Here is a 21,924-nt window from a genome sequence, read left to right on the forward strand (position 1 = left end):
GGGTTAAGTAATGGCTTACCTTGGAGAAATGGAAAACACTTGTTCCATCAAAACTTTGGTTCAGAGTGAATAATGCAACGAAACTGGAGAAACTCAATGTTATGTAACTGAAACTAATCTAATTGTATTTAACACAATCTTCTGACACACATCTTTCAGTTACCTCTGTTCCCAAAAAAGGTAAAAATTCTTTGTACATCAGACGTATTGCCGTCCGAGAGAAAACAAGGAAAGTAATAAAGTTCAAATCAAATGTTTTTTGTGTAACAGTATCTGATTGTGCGATTACATAATGGGACAATTTCTAGGTCACGCGTTGTTTACATAACGTGAATTGTCACGTGCAGTATCTTTCCCGCCGTTTTGCTGCATGTATTACTGTGGTCCTAAATAAATGGTTGAGTTAAAAACAACACAACACTTTACATTTTGGTCAATATTTTCTGAATAAATTGATGAAGGACAAGCTAAATGGAACAGTGCAATATTGTGAAATTGGAAGTAACAGGGGTACAGTCTTCTAGTATTTAGCGGAAATTGAACACTATTTGTGAACATAGCTCATATAATCCACAGGTAAGGATTGCAATTCCTTTTGACACCAACTTTATTGGTCTTAGATGTCAGCTTCCTACCTTTAATAGCCTTTTTCTTTTTCCTACATTCCCTCATGTACCTGTGGGTTTCCTTTCTAGGCTGGAGTTATGTGATTCTTAAGAGACAACATTTTGTTCTATTTTGTTTAAATTATCAGTAGGCTGACTTTCTAATGAACTCAGTGAGCTCCACGTAAAAGGCATTTTTGATACATAATGCACTTCATTTACATGACCTAAATAAATTGTGGTTGGAGGCTGTTGCGATAGATAAGCTGGCTCACGATCAATTAAAGTTGCGTCAGATAAATCTTCACGGTATTCTAATAAATGAATTCTCAAGTTTTGTGACTCGACAACTGCTTGAATGATGAGTGCATCACACCATGAAACTTGTAGTGACATGTTAACCAAGAAGTCATTCCATGAACTGTGGGTATTGCTTTCAATGGAATGCTATGGGTTTGTCCTGAGATAATTAATACTATCTTGTCTGATTTGCAAGTGTTGATGAGGATCACCATATAACTGATGAGAAACAGCTCAAAAGAAACAGTCTCCTGCACCACCCACATCAAGAGGTCTCAATCTCAGCTGAAGAAATAAAAATATTAACAACATGGCGAAGCCTGATAACAACGTAGTTTGAGTGTTGACATCTTAGTTGAAGAGGACCTGGATTTAATTTAATATCACCTTAAGGCTCATTCGCGACACACAAAGTCTTCTACTATGAATACTTGATGCTATTGTCTTGTGGTTAACTGAAATAGCACGAGTTCCAAGTTTGCTTTTATTTGCAGTCAATTTGTTTAGTTTAGCTAACTTAGTGAAAAATCCCTATGAAAAGGTAAGCGAACATCAAAGCGAAATTGGAATGCCAAGGAAAATCGCGAGCAGATGGGTAATAACGTGCCAAAACACGGGGATATGTTGGGGAGACGGAAAAACAATTTAATCGCTGATCTTTAGTAAATTTCTAAATTGTCTCGTAAACTGAAATCAATAAATTAAGAGAACCTGGTGTTAGAGCACACGTGGCGATTAGCAAACGAAATACAATGAAAATAACAAAGAGAAACCTAGGAGACCCGATAAACATGCGATAGAAAACGAAATACCAAAATGTACCTAAAGAGCTTGTCCTGCCATTCAGCTAAAAATAAATTTCGCAATTCAATTACAATAAATTTCATAGAAAATTCGACGCGACCACGAGGGCGCGATATCGCTAAAAAACGTGCTCAAAACGTAAGTAAACAATGGCTGGAAAGATGGGAGGCAAGACGAAAATAGATACTATATTAAAAACTTACCTATCGATCCCGCAACGCCAATGGCACGCACAGGTAAAAACTTGATCGACGACGACAACGAAAGCGAACTTCAACTAACAACACGGAGAATACGAAAACTGAGAAAGCTCAGTGAAATTGAATCAAACGGCAAAATCGTAGCTCAACTGTAACGCGCAGTCACGCAATTGCACCCTCCTACAAACAACAAATAAAAAATGAATACTGTTCTTTCGGTGTAAAGATAGTTCTTTTAAGGAGACAGGGAAACGAAAAATAAAAACTGGTGGTTTTCAAACACCGGAATCTGTAATTAAATGGAAAACTCCCGGTTTTTGTCCTTCAAAGGCAAGGTACTTAGGGGGGTATTCACTGGAATTTGATACGTCTTTACTTCGCTGGCAAATCTAAGCGGGGGTCCGAGTTGACCTATGAACCGTTTCTCGAAAGTCTCGGTAAATTAACGGACCCTGGAGCTATATTTAAGAATCAAAATTAAAAGAATTGAGAAGCAGTTCCTGGCTCCCTGACCAGTCCATTTTGTTTCTTTGGCTGAAAGTTTTATGATAGAGTTTTCAAAAACGTTTTAAAACCTCAATCTTGAAAAAAAAAAGAACAGCTTTACGGGCCCGACATGTTACCGGAAGTTCAAGAAAAGGGCCTCGAGTCCGCTCTAGCGGGGTTTCGCTATAATGAAGGCATTGGTATTTAAGGCCTTTTTAACAATTTTTTAAATTAAGGAACAAAAGTTGTTATAGTCAAGAATGTGGTCGTGGGTTTGTGAAGCCACCTAGCGTCTGTACTTAATTCCACAATGCGTGTGTATTTCCCAAGGGACCGATAATCGGATTAAATAAAGGGAGAACCAATAATAGTAAAGCTTTTTTGGCCACTTAGGAGCTGGAAACAAGTCTGTACGAAGTAAACAGAGGAATGAGAAACTGGTTTTATTGACCAAACCAGAGTCACCGGTTTTTCAAGTTAAGGCTGTTCACCTGTTTGACGCATCTAAAGTTCGCCTGTGCTTGAAAAGTACAAGCGATGCAGAGGTAGACGAAAGTTAAGGGGGTTGGAGAAGAGAGGTTAGTAGCGATTTGAGATAGATATTGTTGGGTTTCCATCTATATCTACCCATTTTGAAAATCCAATTAGCTAAGGTATGAACCTTTTTTATTGCAGATTACGACACTATTGGCCTTAAGAAAGAGTGATTATTGTGTCAGCATCGTTATTCTATGGAACAAAAACAATTCATTTTCGCCTTAGCTAATTAATATAGCATGGATCTTTTGGGTAAGAACAAGTTGCGCCTTTTAAAGGCGTCTCAATCTCAGCTGTCTTTATTAAATCTGGTAACAAAAAGTATTTTCTGGATTAAGAAGTGGCGTAACAACAGCATCGACAGCCATTTCGAGTTAACGGCTTGTTTGAACATTACAGTCGATTTGGCACTTTTGGTTCACACAAGAAACAGTGAGAAAAATGGCTATGGCGATCATTCTTAAGTGAACATTTTCTGGGAAAAAAAAACTGAGTTTTCCCTGAGAAAAAGTTTCAAAGTGAGAGACGCCGAATTATGAATCGTCTGATATAACTATTCGTCTATGCGCGCGTAGAGTTCTATGTCACGACAAATTCTATGCGAAGTCAAACTTTCGAAGTTCCCAGGCTAAGCCTCTGTTTATTTGCCTCTTTGTCAGTTATACTTTAAAAAAGAACCACGAAGATTTCTTAATCGTAATTTTAGAATTCAAGTAATGGTTCTATCAAGCGTGGTTGGATTCCTAGTTGTTGTTTGTGCTAAGCAGTTTCGGACTTTTTAACAGTAATTACGTATACACACCAGCAGGGGGGGACTGGCAGCTGCTTTGCACTTTTTTTAGCTCGTTATACGCCTTGATTTTCGTTTTTATCGGTGATTTAATCTCAAGTGGATTGTTTATATAAGCGCAAAAGCCTGATAACTTGCCCGATAAGTGGACCTAAGGTGTTTTTTATCCAACAGATTTTCTCGAATGATGACATTTTGGAAGATCACCGGACCAGTCTCAGGACTGCAAAACAGTGGGCTATTTTCTCAAATCAGTAAAGTGACTTACGCGCGCGAAATAATTAATATTTTAATATCTAGGGATTCAAGTTTTTAGTCTGAGTGCTTTACGAATCGAGAAAAAGTAGTTGATTTAAATTAATTTAATTTATTAGATTCGCCTACAGGCGGGGACACCGCAACAGCTTGCACCAATTACTGCGGGCCCAGTAAACCCACCCATCCCACCCCAGGGGAGGACATCCATCACACAGTAATCTCGCGTGTGGGAAATTAACGTCTCCTACCTCCAACCCAGCAGGAGACGGGACCTCCATTTATTCGTCCCTATCCGAGAAGACTAGAAATATCTAACCATTTCTTGATGTTATAGAAAGGTAGCAAATTCTTCTCAATTATTTTAAGACCTTGAGTCTTGGTCCGGCCGGGGTGCGAACCCTCGACCTCCAGCACAACAGTCCAGCGCACTATCCATTGGGCTAACTGGGCGGCTAGTTGTCGCTTTACGAATCGGATTTCCCGCAGGGCACACTCTGTTCCAAAGGATCGTGCGTAAGGTACACATTGATATGGAAACGCATTCGTTTAGAACACAAAGAGTCAGTCGTCTAACTAACTTGGCTCCTCATTTTGCCGTTTTGCAACAAAAACGATCTATAAACTTTGGGTGATCGGTCACTTTAACACCCATAAAAAAAAATAAACAAGCACTTGAGATTCACCTCCCTGTGACGTTTAAGGTACCGTGTGGCACAAAATTTTTGCGGCGATTTTTCGTGTTTTGAGTGAACTGATTTTTGGGATTTTCGAAAAGTATCCAGTAGCAAGAATTTTTGTTAATTACGTGGAATGCAAACACATATTTTCAAACAGTATCACGGTAATTCATTCACAGGGCGCCAAGCTCTTTAGAGTAAGTAATTTAGGGCTCAGTTGTAATTCATAAATGTATTTTTAACCCTTTATACTCTAACATCAATATAATTTATATCGTTCCAGCGATATATCACTTCAGCGAGTTTTCTTGAGCGAGACATATTTGTCTGCTGTATCTCGTTCGAGCGAAATAATTACAAGTTATTTCAGATTCCTTCCCCCATTACTTTATGGTATATGCAAGTTGTTAATGCCATTTTAGTGCGTCGGCAAAACTAACATCCAATGACAGCCAATCTCATATGGGGCTTTATTTGAAGTTCGTTGCAGTATTATGGAAGGAGGTAGGCCACAAGGGAAATATTTAGATTTAGTCTTTAACGAACGATGTTGATTTGTAAAACAAATGATGTTATTAAAGTATTGTTCCCCGCGCCCTGTAAGTTTTGTTTGTCAGCGAAGGATAGCCGTGCCACATTTCGAAAAGAGGAAAGTATGCATAGTAGCATATTCCTGGAAGTTTGATCATGTCCCCCAAAGTCATGCGTTGCATTACACCTCCCCATAACGATCCCTCTCTTTAATGGTTTTGTTTTACTCTCAATGTTGAACGTAGACTTTAATGTAGTTTTCCATTTTATTTCATAGAAATTTATTTTTACTTGTATTTTATCATCATGTGCTTTGCTTATGCTGAGGTCGCCTACGTACGTTTGAAAAGGCGTTTCACATGATTCAAAGAGAGGTAAAGCGATTGTTGCAGGTAATTCTGTATGGTAGGATGGTAGAGGGAATAACCAACTTTGAATCTTTATCCTCAGATTCACAAATTAACGAGTTTATTAAACCTCTAATTGCATGATTGCTTGTGACAATACCGACACTAGGTCCGAACGTCAGGTTTTCGTCGCATTCGATTCTTAAGCTAAACGCTTCTAAACAAGGTAAGATAGAAGAGAGTAAAACAATCTACACATCAGCGGGGTAATTTTGGTTTTATCAGCTGAGTTAATGGAGAGTTTAAGAAAACCACGAGGGCAACGGCAACGGGAACGTCCCTAAACAAAAGATTTAATGAGCAGAACAATGGCTGTGCACGTGCGTTATAAAAATCTTTGTAAATTTCTTTGCGTCCTCTGCAAAACAACCACGCGAAATGACTAAACTTTGCGTTGTCTGGAGAACGTAAACGACGACGGCTAATGTTTTGAATTTCTATTTATAATTTACGCCGTGTTCCATCTTCAGTTTTGTGATAGTTTTGACACTGAGAAACAAACTGAATGACTTTTGGGTATCGCGAGATTCGTAGGTAAAATATAAATTTATTTTTCAACCGACGTTGTCTACAGCGTCGCCGTCGTCGTTTCTTAAATTCCCTATTAATGTTGATAATAGCGAAGGGTTCAGTTAACGCTAGAAAAGGCAGCTATAAAACCTTTTACGGCGGCCAATTTACTGATTATGAACTCAGTTGATAAAGACCATAATTACCTTATCATACCCCCCACCGACGCAGCACCACAGTTTCTTTAGAAAACTACCTCTTTATACATATCAGGGGCGTAGCTACCTGCACGCACGATACGCACGTGCGCACCTAAAAACGTGTGTATATAGGTGTGCTTCAGACAGAAGCTTTAGCAGGATGAAAAGGCTTAAGACGTTACTTCGGAGCAAATATGTCAGATGCGAGTCTGCCTCGCATTCCTGATACATGTTCATAAACACAAGGAAGTTGACTTTAATAAGGTTATTTCTGACTTCGCCGGTAAAGAAGACAGAAGATGAGCACTGTGCTTGTAAAGGAAAACCATTATAACTTCTAGGAAAGCTGACCACAGTTATATTGTTATATAGCTTTAGACTTGTGGTTTATAGCTCTTGAAGATCTAGATGTACAGATTGATTGTTTTGTTTACATTTGTAAGAGGCGCCCACATAAGGGAAACTTAACTAAGCCACAGTTAGGTCAACGTGGTTATTTTACACGTGTCGGTAATAAAAAAATCACTCATTTGTAAATAAAAGTATGAGATACTGCAAGCCTGTTGGCTTATAAAATAATCAGCGGTTGTCTTTGAGGTGCTACGGTCAATGAGCCAAAAAAAAAGGGAAGAAACATTTTAGACTTGGTTGCCACTTCATACACAGTGAAACGCTTACAACGAAACCTCGCCATTAATCAAGTCACCAGAAAAAGATCTGGGACATGCGGATTGGGGGTGGGGGAGATTTTGAAACATTGTGGTACCTCCGTGTACGAAGTCAATGATGAAAAATAAAAGCTAACGTTTCGAGCGTTAGCCCTTCGTCGGAGCGAATAGAGGAATTGTGGGTTGTGTGTGCTTTTAAAGGCAGAAAATGGAGCTACGTTATTGTTGGGAACATGGCAACGAGAAAAACAAGAATAAATTAGATGAAAAATAAAGATATCTACCTGCTACATAAGATATATCACTAAGCCTTAAAATATTGAAATATAAAGAACTGTCCATAGCTCCGTCCGTAGAAGCTAACTTAATAGCTTCTTTAGTTGTTAGAAGCCACACCAACTTTGCCAAAGCTGAAAATAATCTGTGAGCTTGGATTCTCTTCCGCAAACTCATCTTTAACCAGGGTTACCTTGCCTTCGTGGTCACATCCCAGGTAAAGTTCTGTGTCATACTGTTTGAGCCAACTGAAGATCCCCGCCCCGATGGATGTAGGCTGAAAAACGTCACTTTTGTCTGTAATCGTATCCTCTTCCTTAAAAATTGAAGATAGCTTTGAATTTAAGATAATACCAACCTACGGACATTATATTGTATAGTCTCCCACTTCAACAGCTGTAAAGTGTATTGAATGGTTCACCTCGATGATGGATAGTCTAACTCGATCGCCTTACAGATTTTCTAGAAGCCGTTTGACTAAGAACAAAAGTAGATCATTTGCTTCTGTTACCTCAGATATAAGTCTAATGAATACTTACGTAGCAAGTGGCAAATGAGGTAATCAAAGAGAACATATGAAGATGTAGAGAATTAAAAGATAAAGAATGATGCAAAGAACAAATAAACGAGTGAATAAACAAATAAATGAATCAAGGGATCACGAGGTAAATGGGCTGGTGAATAGATAATGGGTAGATGGATGATTCAATGTACATAAGGACTGATGAGCACTATATCAGAAAAAATTATGCTGTTCCTTACTTCGGTGGTGACTTCGTTTCCTTCTCCATTTCCTTTCAATGCGTATTGTTTGTTTGTTGTTGCGTCGTTAAATACGAAAGCAAAAGCAGGTGGATCGTCTATGCCTTGCGTTTTATCCACGGTTGTCCAATAAGCTATGATACCGATAGAAGAAAATGAAAAGTAATATGTTGATGACTCGACAGCTACTGAGATTATCCTTAGAAATGCCCCCCCTCGGTACTTAGATACGTAGTGTCTGATGTTTAGGAGTTCGCTTGAGCTAATAACATGCAACTAAAATCAGTGAAATGCAAGGTGATGTCGGTTTACTTTCTTCACTATCATAGTTATCAGTTTCCGCCGGTTGATTCGGGCGGCGTCCTGTTAGAGTATGTCAGTTCCTTCAAGCTGCTCGGGGTTTATGATAGTTATCAGTGTCCGCCAGTTGCTGCGGGCGGCTTTGTGTCTGAGAATGTCAGTTCCTTCAAGCTGCTTGGGGTTGGAGAATTGGAGATCTGACTTAGGCGGTACACTGCGACTTTATGGCGAAGAAAGCGGCAACCGTAGACTGCACGCGCTCAGGTCGCTCAGGCCTTGCGGTGTACCAGCTCCAGACGTCATTCTAGTCTACACTTCTCTTGTAAGACCAATTTTAGAATACACCTGCGTTGTGTTTTCAAACTTGCCGCTTTATCTCTCAGATGCCATCGAAACAGTGCAAAAACGCTCCCTTCAAAGGATCTTCCCCACGTTATTATATACTAAGGCCCCGACAATGAGTATTTTACAATTACTTCAAGAAAGAAGGATCCTGGCGTGCGAAAACCTCATTACCAGTCTTAAACCAGATAAACCTGTTTACAAGTTCGTTAGAAGTCGCATAGTAGATACTCAATGCTGTTACGCATTATTACCTTGAGAAAGAAATTCAAATAGCCTCGACACCTCGACCATCAGGTTTAAGAGCTTTATCTCAATCAAATACGCCACGTGCATTTGCACGTGACCTGTATTTCCATAAATGCTCGTTAAGTAGTTCTAGCTAGAGAAAGAAGTGGTGTTGTGGGCTTTAAAGTTCATTTTTGAACTAAATATGCAAAACTCTGGACATGGTTTCTCAAAATCGAAAAAAAAAAATTAAGAATCCTTTGGTATTCTTTGTTTTATTTTCTGGGACAAATATCAGTTAATATGATCATCATCAGATGAGAAGGGTGTGAAAGGAAATTTTAAAGATAAGTACATTAATATTGCAACGCTTTCAGTGTCTCACGTGTGTCTGACCTAAATCAACGCCCGCGTTATTCCTTAAATGAACCGATAGATATACGTACTGTTATCCCCTGTGCCAAAACTTCCACTGCAGGCCACGTTTTTGTTGTCAGTGTTTGGAAGCCTCTCAAGAAGCCCATCATTTTTCTGGCTGACGGGACTCCAGAGTTGATATATGGTATTTATCTGAATGCCGAGAAACTGCAAAGATTTCAAGAATAAATTAAAACATATAGATATAGCTCTTTGGCATACAAAGCTTTGCTTTCATGTCCAAATTGAGCACTCTATCTAGGATGAGTCATTGCTGCTGCAATTGCGCATGCTCGCTAAACCTATTTATCAAGAAGCTCTCAAAAAGAGTGGGTACAGCTACACCCTGTCATTTAACGCTGCATCAAATCAGGCACCACGTCCACGAAGAAACAGGCAGCGGAATATTACTTGGTTTAACCCACCATACAGCAAGAACGTGGAAACTAACGTCGGAAAATGCTTCCTTGCACTTATTGATAAGCATTTCACAAAAACTAATCCTCTTCACAAAATTTTCAACCGGAACGCCCTTAAACTGAGCTACAGCTGCATGGGCAGCATTAGAACTGTCATATCTAACCACAACAAATCTGAAATCCGGAAACTCGCACGCGCTAATGATCGAGCTAGGAAATGCTGCAACTGTCGAAAACCTGACATATGCCCCATGGATGGAAACTGTAACATGGAAAGCATAATTTACCAGGCAGAGGTCACCACAGAAACCGCAAAGGAAACGTACATTGGTCTCTGTGACACGGCTTTTAAAATGCGTTACAGGAACCACTTGTGTTCATTCCGAAACGAACGTTACAGGCATGCTACTGAACTTAGCAAATATATATGGAGTCTTAAAGATAAGGACACTAAGTTTAATATTAAGTGGCGCAAGGTGAAACAAGCTAGTTCGTATTCCAATGTAGCTAAAAGATGCAATTTGTGTTTGTGGGAAAAATATTTTATCATTTGTAAACCGCAGATGGCAAGTTTAAACAAAAGAAATGAGCTGACATCAGGTTGCAGACATGTCAGGAAATTCCTGTTAAAGAACGTAACGTTACGATAGCGCGTGCAGTATGTTGCGCGCGCATGTACACATTGTTTTGTCTTTTAAATTTTGGTGGATTGTAACCGTTATTTCTGGCAGTTGCCTGACGATTGCTTCGCAAGAGGCATGAAACTCAGAGTTGCAGTGAAAGTTCAAGTAACCTAAATCTTGAGGTATAATTATCCATAGCTCTAGCCCTGCTATTGAGCACTTTTTAGTAGATGATGATCTCATTCCGCTATTTTGGTTATATATATATATATAAGCGAAATAGGCAACGTAGGATCCATGACAGTGCTCGACAATGAAGGAGCGATTACAGTAGCAAATGGACTACTCAAGTTACGCACATATGGATTTTAATACAATTTGGATATATCAACAAAGTTGAAATGGTAAATTGGCCACCGTAATGATTACAAAAGCTGACGTTTCGAGCGTTAGCCCTTCGTCGGAGCGAATAGAGGAATTGTGGGTTGTGTGTGCTTTTAAAGGCAGAAAATGTGTGTGCTTTTAAAAGCACACACAACCCACAATTCGTCTATTCGCTCCGACGAAGGGCTAACGCTCGAAACGTCAGCTTTTGCAATCATTACGGTGGCCAATTTACCATTTCAACTTTGTTGATATATCCAAATTATTTCGTTACTCCCACCGACGCAGCCCCAAACAGTTTCTTTCGAAACTATCAGCCTTTATTCATTTGGATTTTAATACAGCCTGTTTCGTAGACCAACAAAAGTTGATCCACTCATCAGTTAAACTCCATACACCCTGAGGCATCGTGACGGTTAACTCTAACTCAGCAACGTGATCACATGACATTGTTTAAAAAATTCAAATCTTGAAAACCGTGCGCGCGCCGATAATAGCGTTAAGAATACCTGAGAATATATTTTCGCCGATGTCTACAATTGGATATTATTTCACTTCGCTTGTTTAAAGAGGCTTCATGTGGATAAGACAAGATAAAAAATTTCTCAGTGAGGCATAAATTGCAACGTTTTGTGGCATTGGAATATGATCTAGCCCTAGCAATAATTTTCCATGAAATCGAATAGTCTTCCCTCTTCTCCTTGAGTTTCCACAGGTACTTGCTCAGCTCTGTGTCATTTCGCCGTCTCTCATGGTTGAACGACATTTGGTGGTTGCGCCATCTAGTCTTAAAAAATGTCGCTGTGAGGCCAACGTACGTTTCAGTTTCTTCCCTGGTATCGACTGTGGCTTGGTAGACGACCTCGCTTTGCCCTCCTAAAGGGCATTCGTTTTCGTTCCTGCAGTTGCACAATCTTTGGGGGCGGCTATCTTCGGACGTTTTTGCGTTCCTGATTGTGGCTTTGTTATGCCCGTCTATGATCTGTTTCATATTTGGTGTGCATGAGTAGCTCAGTTTAATCGTGTTTCTATTGAAAATTTTCCTCAGAGACAATTTCTTAAACCGACCCACTTGTCGTTTGATCAACCCATCAAAACAGGAAATTGGAAAAATAAGCAAGAAAATTCTCGAAAATATTAACCAGAAACTTGTAAATGCAACAGGCGTTAATCAATGGAAGAACACATCCTCTGTGCCGCAGTGGTTCAAAAACTTACCAAATAAATGCGAATCGGCTTTCATCAGCTTCGATGTTGTAGAATTCTACTCCTCAATAAAGAAAGATCTACTCGGACGTGCCCTCGACTTCGCGTCTAACTACACGACCATCTCCCCAGATGATCGCCAAATCGTCCTGCTTGCTAAAGAATCACTACTATTTAGCAATGGGACATCTTGGCAGAAGAAAAATTCCAACGGCCTTTTTGACGTCACCATGGGAAGTTATGATGGAGCGGAGACATGTGAACTAGTCGGCTGCTACCTCCTATCACAGCTTGCGACTATACCAGAAATTAACATCGGACTTTACCGTGACGACGGCCTTGCAGTTATAAACCAAACACCCCAAAAAGTGGAGAGAATTAAGAAACAGATTTGCACGATCTTTGCCCAAAACAACCTTAGAATTACCATCAAGGCAAACAAGAAAATCATCAACTTTCTCGATGTAACGCTTGACCTGATATCCGGCAGATTCGGACCCTATTCCAAACCAGCAACTACCCATCTATACGTACACAGCAAGTCTAACCACCCACCTTGCATACTACGAAACATCCCCGAAGCAGTTAATAAAAGACTTTCTGAAATCTCATCTGACGAAGACATGTTTAACAAAGCCGCACCTCCCTACCAAGACGCGTTACGCAAGAGTGGCTACACATACAAGCTGCACTTCACTGAACCGGAACTGCACCGCAATACCAAACCAAAAGGCGAAGAAACATAATTTGGTTTAACCCACCATTCAACAGAAACGTACAGACCAACATTGGCAGAGCGTTCATTAACCTTATTGACAAGTGCTTTCCAGTCACCCACAAACTGAGGAACATTTTCAATAGAAACACGATTAAACTGAGCTACTCATGCACACCAAATATGAAACAGATCATAGACGGGCATAACAAAGCCACAATCAGGAACGCAAAAATGTCCGAAGATAGCCGCCCCCAAAGATTGTGCAACTGTAGGAACGAAAACGAATGCCCTTTAGGAGGGCAAAGCGAGGTCGTCTACCAAGCCACAGTCGATACCAGGGAAGAAACTGAAAGGTACGTTGGCCTCACAGCGACAGATTTTAAGACTAGATGGCGCAACCACCAAATGTCGTTCAACCACGAGAGACGGCGAAATGACATAGAGCTGAGCAAGTACCTGTGGAAACTCAAGGAGAAGAGGGAAGACTATTCGATTTCATGGAAAATTATTGCTAGGGCTAGATCATATTCCAATGCCACAAAACGTTGCAATTTATGCCTCACTGAGAAATTTTTTATCTTGTCTTATCCACATGAAGCCTCTTTAAACAAGCGAAGTGAAATAATATCCAATTGTAGACATCGGCGAATATATATTCTCAGGTATTCTTAACGCTATTATCGGCGCGCGCACGGTTTTCAAGATTTGAATTTTTTAAACAATGTCATGTGATCACGTTGCTGAGTTAGAGTTAACCGTCACGATGCCTCAGTGTGTATGGAGTTTAACTGATGAGTGGATCAACTTTTGTTGGTCTACGAAACAGGCTGTATTAAAATCCATATGTGCGTAACTTGAGTAGTCCATTTGCTACTATATATATATATATATATATATATATATATATATTGTAGAGGCAATAGTCCATTTTGTAGTTGCTTGCTAGGTTCCTAAGCCTTTGAACAGAAGCGAGGCTAAGGGTGACCTTGTTATGGTACAAACGTTGCTGCTTTTCAAATGCAAATTACTTTGTTATCATGCTAACTAGATACTAGTCTCTATCATAACAAGGTCACCTGCAGTCTCACTCCATATCGAAGGCTTAGCTACTAAGTACAGAACTGTAAAATGACCTTTTCTTGCCCTGTGAAATGCCGTAACAACACCAAATTTTCACGTGTGTTTGATATCGTCAATCAGCTGCTGATATATCACTAGCCTTTCGCGTCACTCTGTCATATTGATGAATGAATGGCAAAGCCTCCGCCATCAGTCTGAATCCAAGATCGTTTCTCGAAAGTTTCTCGTCTTATGGCTGCTAAGACACTGAAAATTTCTTATTGATAACAGACAGGGACGTTGAAAATTGCCTAGAAGGGGATAATATATCTTATTAACCAAGCGCGAGGGCCGTACTGGGAGAATATCGGCCCGAGGTCTTGACAGTACGGACCGAGCGCAGCGAGGTCCGTACAAAAAAGACCGAGAGCTGATATTCTTCCAGGACGGTCCCGAGCAAGCTTGGTTAATAAGAGATTTATTATACAACTGAAGTTCAAAGGGACACAAGTGCGGTATCATTCGGGACCATTCGGGACAGTGCCCGGTCCAATACTTAGAGAATATTGACCGGCAATAGAGCATTTTGATTGGTTGATTTTAGTTATTGGCCCTCTGACTGCCCCAGTCGTGTAATAAAAACTAAAATACGAAAAGAAAAACCGAAAGTTTGTAAATGGACTTTCCCGTCGAGGCTGACAACGATCAGGTTATATACAGTGAGGAATCCAATTCTTTTTCAGTTTGGAGCCTTCTACCTACACAACGGTTAAGATCGTAAACCACAAATTATTATTTTCATTCTGTCAGATTGCCTAAAATCTTCGAAACTTAACTTGGTTTGCTTGGTTTGAAGTAGGGACAAGCTCTCATAGTCAACGATAAGAAGCAACCGACAAATTTTAACACACTGGGAAAATATCAGTAAATTTGATCCACACTAGGAAACATATTAAAGCCTAGTGTAGCCATCGTTAAACATTGCGTAATTTTTCCACAAATTATATATCAAATAGTCCCATACGCTCGAGAATTTCTACCTTTTATGTTTGTTTTCAAGTACTGATTTAAAAACCCTTGCTTCCAGCTACTTCAAAATTTACCATGAATCCATGAAATGACGCGCTTGACTGGTGCCAGCACTGTCATAAATGAGGTAAGATTGGCCCATCCTATCTCTTAAAAAAGCGGGGTGACCTATTTTTTCAAATGTATTTTTCGAAACGGACGTGGGTAGGGAACATTGAAGGAAAAAATGTTAGATAACCTTTTTTTTTACGTGAGGAATAACCTTAAGATGGGACTCGTTTGTTTCCGACCTGAAATTTTTCTGTTCCGCCGAAGGAACAGAAAGAAAAAACTGCAAATAAGTTGGGGAATCTGTCCAAATTATGAGAGGATAGCTCAAGATGGACTGCCAACATCTTACTAATTAAGGGAGGGGTGAGTGGGTGTAGCGTTAATCTTAATCTCTTTATGGCCAAGAAATCGAGGGCTAATCACCTAGAACGTGATTGAGACTTTATACTTCCTCTAAATATTTATAATTTTTTTGTTTAGTTTTGTGAAAGCACATTTCGAAAGCCCACAATTTGTATGGAAAAACGACTAAAGTTTCTTGATATGTGGCTCATTTATAATTTTAAGAAATAAATATACAGTAGTAGTTAAGAGTATTCCTCCACTCGCTTAGCTTTTTACTAAAATTTGTCATGCAAACCTTAGGTCTACTGGCTCATTCACAAGTTCGCCATCTAAACCTTTTCGAGTTTGCTTCCTGAAATAAAGCAAGTTCGTGTCCATCTCAACATGTTCACCCCAAAATATTTCAACTCGTTTCCTAATAGCGATCGTATTCCTTTTCTATTGGACTGATCAAAATAAATTTTGGTCAAAATGCCAATTATTTTTTTTTGAGTCAACCGCTTGGTGAAATTGGTATGAAACGCTCTACTTGAGACGAGTGGCTCAGTATCAAAACACGAAATGTGCACGTTGATCATTGCTCAACACGGCTAGAAATTTGCGTGTTCATGGAACTTTGATATAGTTTCGCTGTAAAACTTGTTTTTGTTGAGGACGAGCTCGCAATGAGGCGAAACCTCCATATACCATTTTAAAGCCTCAAAGTGCTAGTCCTCAGAATCACATTTATTCGAGCTCAAAAAATTGTGACCGAAGTTTCATCGATTAATTAGTTTTGTAATTAGTTGTTATACCAAAATACTTTAGGTTATATGAATCCGAAACAGCGCAAAACGTCTGTACCTGCTTGTTCTCCATAAGGAGTGCCCTAACTTTAAGGTCTTTGGAAAGCTCGTATCCATCATCAAGATCCACGAAATCTTGAAATCTTTTATCATATCGCTGAAACTTTACTTGTTCCGGAGAAACATTGGGAGGTAAAACGTCCGAGAACTTCTGTAAAAACACGTTCTTGAGTTCCAGTACATTTCCTCCTTTTCGAAAGGAAATGATTCTCTTTGTTTCATTGTACGTCACATGGATGTTGACTGTCTAAAAATTGAACGTTGGCATATCAAAACATAAGAATAAAATTGAGGGAGAGATGTTTCCCATAGGTAATTAAACTTCAGACCTTTTTGTAATTGGGAAGATGGTGGGAGGGGGGGGGGAGGGGGGTTCGGAGGACTTTCTTGGTTCCTTCCTTTTTTCAAAGAGCCACGGAATGATAGGAATAACCCGTAGTAAGGGGACACTTAGTTGTTTTACATGTATTTTTTTGTTGTCTTTCATTGATAGAATAAAATAAACACCCAGCAAGTAGAAACACAAGAAAAATTAAAACCTGAGACTCGTATGTCTTCTGTGGTGCTTGAAAGTGAGATTCAAAAAGCGTTTGGTGGGGATAAAGGCGATTCCTTTTTTGTTCGAAACGGGAAAATTTGGCTTATGACTCAGTATTTAGCAAGCCCTTAGGATGATACAATCATAGTTTGTGAAACCAACTTACCTTTTCCTTTGACATCTAAAAAAGAAAACGAAAAACGAGAAAACGAAATCAAACATAGAAACAACAATCAACTACCGAACCCCACCCCACCCCCAGAAAAAAAAAAATAAACACCAAACGAAAAAAAAATCAACAACAGCAACAACATTACAGAACAAAAAACAATACAATCTGTTTAAAAAAATGGGAAACGACTCCTTTTGAACTAAGCTGGAGGCTAGATTTTGCGAGTCTGGAAAGAAATTTAATTGAAAGTGGAAGGAGTCTTGATTAAAAAAAAAATACCTTTATATATCGAGGGTGAAATACATTGTTACCGGTAGCCCAGTAGTTTACATAATAGCCCTCCCTAACTAAGTACTTGAAAATCGCCAAAGGCAGGAGGCAGATCGGTGGGTTATTCACAGAGCACAGCCGAGGGAGAACTGAGAACAAATCCAGTAAGTCGCAGGGTAGAGGACTTGAACCCGGGACACCAGATTACAAGGAAGATCGTGATTGTGATTTCCACTGGTGTGAGTGTTTCTAATTCTCTTCCCCCCCCCCCTGATTATTTATCTGTTAATAGATAGCTATGAAGTCACGACTTTAAAAGTTTTGCTCTTCGGTTTACACTTTTTTTTGCTTTTATTAGATAGTTCACACAGGACTGAAGAGTCTTAACGAATTTCAGATAAAAACTACGATAGGACAAGCAATTTGCTTAGCTGTCAGTTATATACGTATGATGTGCGATCCTCGCAGTAGATAGCGCTATTTATGCAATAGCGAAAATCAGACCTGAAAAAATCAGGCGTGTACGGGACTCGAACCACTGACTGTGATACTAGTGCAGCGCTCTACCAATTGAGCTAACAAGCCAACTGGGAGCAGGCCTGATTTTTTTCAGGTCTGATTTTCGCTATTGCATAAATAGCGCTATCTACTGCGAGGATCGCACATCATACGTATCTAATACCGCAGTTCACAATATATGAACTCCATATATTCATTGCATCTCATTTATCACTTTCACGGGTTTATTACGAATCAACTTAACGGCCTGCTCCCAGTTGGCTTGTTATCTCAATTGGTAGAGTGCTGCACTAGTATCGAAGAGGTCAGTGGTTCGAGTCCCGTCCAGGCCTGGTTTTTTTCAGGTCTGATTTTCGCTATTGCATAAATAGCGCTATCTACTGCGAGGATCGCTTATCATACGTATCTAATACCGCAGTTCACAATATATGAACTTCATATATTCATTGCATCTCATTTATCACTTTGACGGGTTTATTACGAATCAACTGAACGGCCTGCTCCCAGTTGGCTTGTTAGCTCAATTGGTAGAGCGCTGCACTAGCATCGCAGAGGTCAGTGGTTCGAGTCCCGTACAGGCCTGATTTTTTTCAGGTCTGATTTTCGCTATTGCATAAATAGCGCTATCTACTGCGAGGATCGCACATCATACGTATTTAATACCGCAGTTCACAATATATGAACTTCATATATTCATTGCATGTCAGTTATATATCAGGCTTCCACAAGAGGTCAAAGGGTTTAAACAAGGAAGCATGATTTGTAGGACTAAGTTTTCTTTATATCTGAAACAACGGAAGAGTTACTTTCGTTCACAGCAGGAAACAGTTTTGTGGTCTCGACTAAATTAAGTAGCCAAATATGTGGAACGAGAAACATTATCACAATTTATGCTATTTTCAGTCGTTATCCGTCGGCTTACAAAAGTTAGTGCAAGTCAATATAACAAAGCCTGCGCCAACATGTTCGCTTAACGATAACTTCTAAGAGTTCGTGCACGTCCTGTGGCGCTTATGATGCTATTTCCATCATCAAATAATAAATCATATCTGTAAAATGAGTATAAATATTTTGCTTTATTAGATTTGCATTTTCTTGTTGTTACAACTGAAATACTTCCTTAAAAATGCAATGTGTACTAAGAAGTTTTCCAGCTCAAATAACTTTAAGTTGTCCGCGCATTTAAGACAAACAAATTTTTGAAACTATGCTGTCCAAATGGAAAATGTTTCTATAGGTTAAATGTGCTCTTGGCTTTGTTTATATATGCCCTCTGACGCTTTACATGCTACTTTTCATCACCGAATGATTTATTTTGCCTGTATTACGTTGTTATGACTTAAAAGGTTTGTTCTTCTGTTGGAAAAATTAACTGTTTTTATTAGCAAAAGCATCGGAGCAATAATTTTCGTCCAAAGTTTGAAACAGTTTTATTGGTTTCAACAATATAAACGGACAAAAAGAGGTGGGAGGAATATCATCGCAATTCATGCTATTTAAAAATTTTCGACCTCCCAAAGTTGATGCATCAGTGTTTTGTTGGCATCCCATCTGAGGCTTGCAAAAGTTTTAACCGTCTTGCTTTCTTTATCCCAGGTATAATCATATGCATTCACAAACCATGTAATCAGTTTATGTGGACAAACTCGGAGGCGGTCGTTTGCAGTCGAGCAAGAACAGATGAATCATGATAAAGAAAATAGCTTCCCATCGAACATGCGAATTTTAGTCGTTATCGTCGTGTTGCATCTTCAAGAATGCAACAGAGCTTTCCGACTCAAGTCAATAGCCTTTTTTAAAATCATAGCTTTTTTATAATAGCCTTTTTATAATAACACGACACGTGACACTCGGCGAATGACACTTAACATAATGACGCACTACCCACAAATAGCAGAGCTAGTCTCGGTGGGCAGTGTGCAGACGCTAAAACATCTTAAATAAATTTCGGCTCAACAAAAGATTCAATAGATATACAAGAAACAGAAATTAAATATCAAATTAGTTAAGCAGAAATGACAGTATCAGATAAAAATACAGAAACAGAAACACATGGCAATAAATAGAAGAATACATAAGTTATACACTACTATTAACTGGATTTAACTTTCGACACATCATTGATTATTTGTTCTAAGCCAACATAACTATCCTGAACTTGAAGATTTTGAAATAATATTGTTATCTTTTTCTTGAAAATATGTTTTGGAGGATTCTTTCAGTTTCCTTGGATGCTATTCCAAATTTTTTACAACCATCCTTGAGAATGAATTTTTATGTTAATTTAGCCTAGAACAGTTTATGAGCAGTCAAGTGGCTCTAATCTATCAGGAATCGTTATATATATTTGCAAACGACGGAATAAAGTTAGGCATTTCCGTTGTCACTATCATTTTGCATGCTTTACATAGCCAACATAGCACTAAAGAGTCTTAATAAATTGGTGATAGCAACCATTATAGGATTAGTAATTTTTCTTCGCTTGGCTGTCAGGTTTTCACTCTAGGTCATGGGATTTACGGGGAAGTATGGTTTGGAGAAGTAACTTTTTTTATCTAAAGTATCAGACCAATCGCTTTCGCTCACAGCTTTAAACAGTGTAGTGGTTTTAACTTAAATAAACAGCCAAAGGAGAAGTAAAGGAGGATTATTACAATTAAAGCTATTTTTGGTCGTTTTCGACCTTCGAATGTTGGTGCAGGTTAAGATAGCGAAACCTGCCCGGGCATGTTAGACTTAAGATGTGTTCTGAGAGTCTGTGCATTTCCTCTGGCCCTTTTGATGCTTTTTCCGTTTCCGATAGATGTATTCTGTCTGTGGTTATAACTGCAAATGTTTTGCTCGTTTAGATTTGTTTCTTCTTTTGTGTTATTCATGGACAATGCAAACAACATTGAAAAGTCTAAATGTTGTGATGATCATGACAGCCACGCTAGACTGAGCTCGCAATTTGCCTGTCTATATAGCGTCGCTTCGAAAACTGTCACATTAGAGTGGCAATGGTTTCAAATGATGGTGAAAATAATTTAGATATCAGAATGGAGGAGAAAATTATGTCCACTTTTAATTAGTGATATCAGTTGTATCCCATCTGAGATTTGCAAAAGTTTGTACAATGCCTTCCTTCCTTCAGACCAGGTATAATCATATCTCTTCAGAAATATGCAATCAATTTTATAGACAAATGCGGAGGCAGTCGTTTGCACTCGAACAAGAACGGAAGACGAATATTTAAATTAAAGTAATTCCCATCGCATATTCGACTTTTTGTTTTTGACGTTATGTCGCATGTCGCAAGTAGCTCTAATCCATCAGGAATAATTATATTTGAAAAGGGCGGCATGATATTGCAAACAAGCTTTAATGATGAAACCAGGTTGGAACTAACTAGTAAATTAGTCCCTTCAAACATTGTGAAAGAGAGTAAAGAAGGATGTAATGCTGTACATTTCACAAAGTTAGTCAACCCAAACTATTATATTCATGGTTTGAAATTAGCTGTCGACGGCGGGTACTAAAGCGATCCGGTTTAGCTTCAGTTTTCACGGTCCTGAGTGTATAACATAAAGTTTCAACGTTGTACTTACCTTGAAGTGTACTAACTTGTTGTTCCCGCAGATACGACAAATGCTGAGGCGACACCGCGGAAATACGTTTTTTATGGCACGATACATTATTTTATTGGTCAGCGGACACCTCAACGAAACCATAAACCATAAAATCAGAAAAAAAAACCGAAAAACCTCAACGAAACCATAAAATGCCGTTAACTTTTACCATGTTTTCGCCGTGAGTGAGATCGATAGCGTAAAAAGGTAAAACAGAAAGAATACTGTAAACTTAGCTTTGGAACTCCGTTCACCTTTTGGTTAGTTCTCAAGCTCAATTATATAATTTGCCAAAGCCGAACTGAAGTTGCACACGATATGAAATTGTTGTTTTTCGCTGGCGGCTCCGTGGCAACTAAGTTTTGTTTATAGAACAGCATAAGCACTAAGGCTAAAATTGAGACGGTTATTGAATGGCTGAAGCGGTGATCCGAGGACGCTGCACCATCAGGTTTGTAAAGCAGTGGCTTGAACCGTATAAATCGGCACGTCAACGGCATTCCGGTCAGATTCGGCGAGAAGACAAAACATGCCCGTGTAGCACGGACACCCTATCCCCACTCGTTATTGTATGTATCATAGTTGGCCAAAAACCTATGACTGTAACGTGAAGCCTCCAAAAATACAAAAATTGGCTCAACCGGAGGAAGAATAAACCGAGGTATGTTTCAGTACAAAATGTCCATCGTAATGGTAATAAATTAAGTTTTCACTTTCCACCTTAGTTTGTAATTTTTTTTTTCTAAGCTGTAATTTTTTTCCTGAGCAATAATTTTACTTTCCCAACAAGTATTTGTTTCCCATCATATTATGAATAATTTGTAATATGTCTTTTTTTAT

General features: G+C 39.1%; 1 protein-coding gene and 1 long non-coding RNA gene across 2 annotated transcripts; one reads left to right on the plus strand and one right to left on the minus strand.

The window, feature by feature from the left end:
* Nucleotides 1-429: 429 nt before the first annotated feature.
* LOC148716733 (uncharacterized) lies at nucleotides 430-1,216 on the plus strand. Its single transcript, XR_015995042.1, has 2 exons — nucleotides 430-576; nucleotides 1,102-1,216. It is a non-coding gene; the product is annotated as an uncharacterized LOC148716733 (long non-coding RNA).
* A 4,423-nt stretch (nucleotides 1,217-5,639) lies between these two features.
* Nucleotides 5,640-21,205, minus strand: LOC148716734 (uncharacterized). Its single transcript, XM_088744207.1, has 6 exons — nucleotides 21,064-21,205; nucleotides 16,682-16,696; nucleotides 15,976-16,224; nucleotides 9,328-9,466; nucleotides 8,012-8,145; nucleotides 5,640-7,565 (listed from the first exon to the last, which is right to left on the minus strand). The coding sequence occupies exons 1-6, from the start codon at nucleotides 21,184-21,186 to the stop codon at nucleotides 7,350-7,352; spliced, it is 876 nt and encodes a 291-aa protein (XP_088600333.1). The 5' UTR covers nucleotides 21,187-21,205; the 3' UTR covers nucleotides 5,640-7,349.
* Nucleotides 21,206-21,924: the final 719 nt, after the last annotated feature.

Source organism: Stylophora pistillata, chromosome 14 (genome assembly GCF_964205215.1).
Source record: "Stylophora pistillata chromosome 14, jaStyPist1.2, whole genome shotgun sequence".
NCBI lineage: Eukaryota > Metazoa > Cnidaria > Anthozoa > Scleractinia > Pocilloporidae > Stylophora > Stylophora pistillata.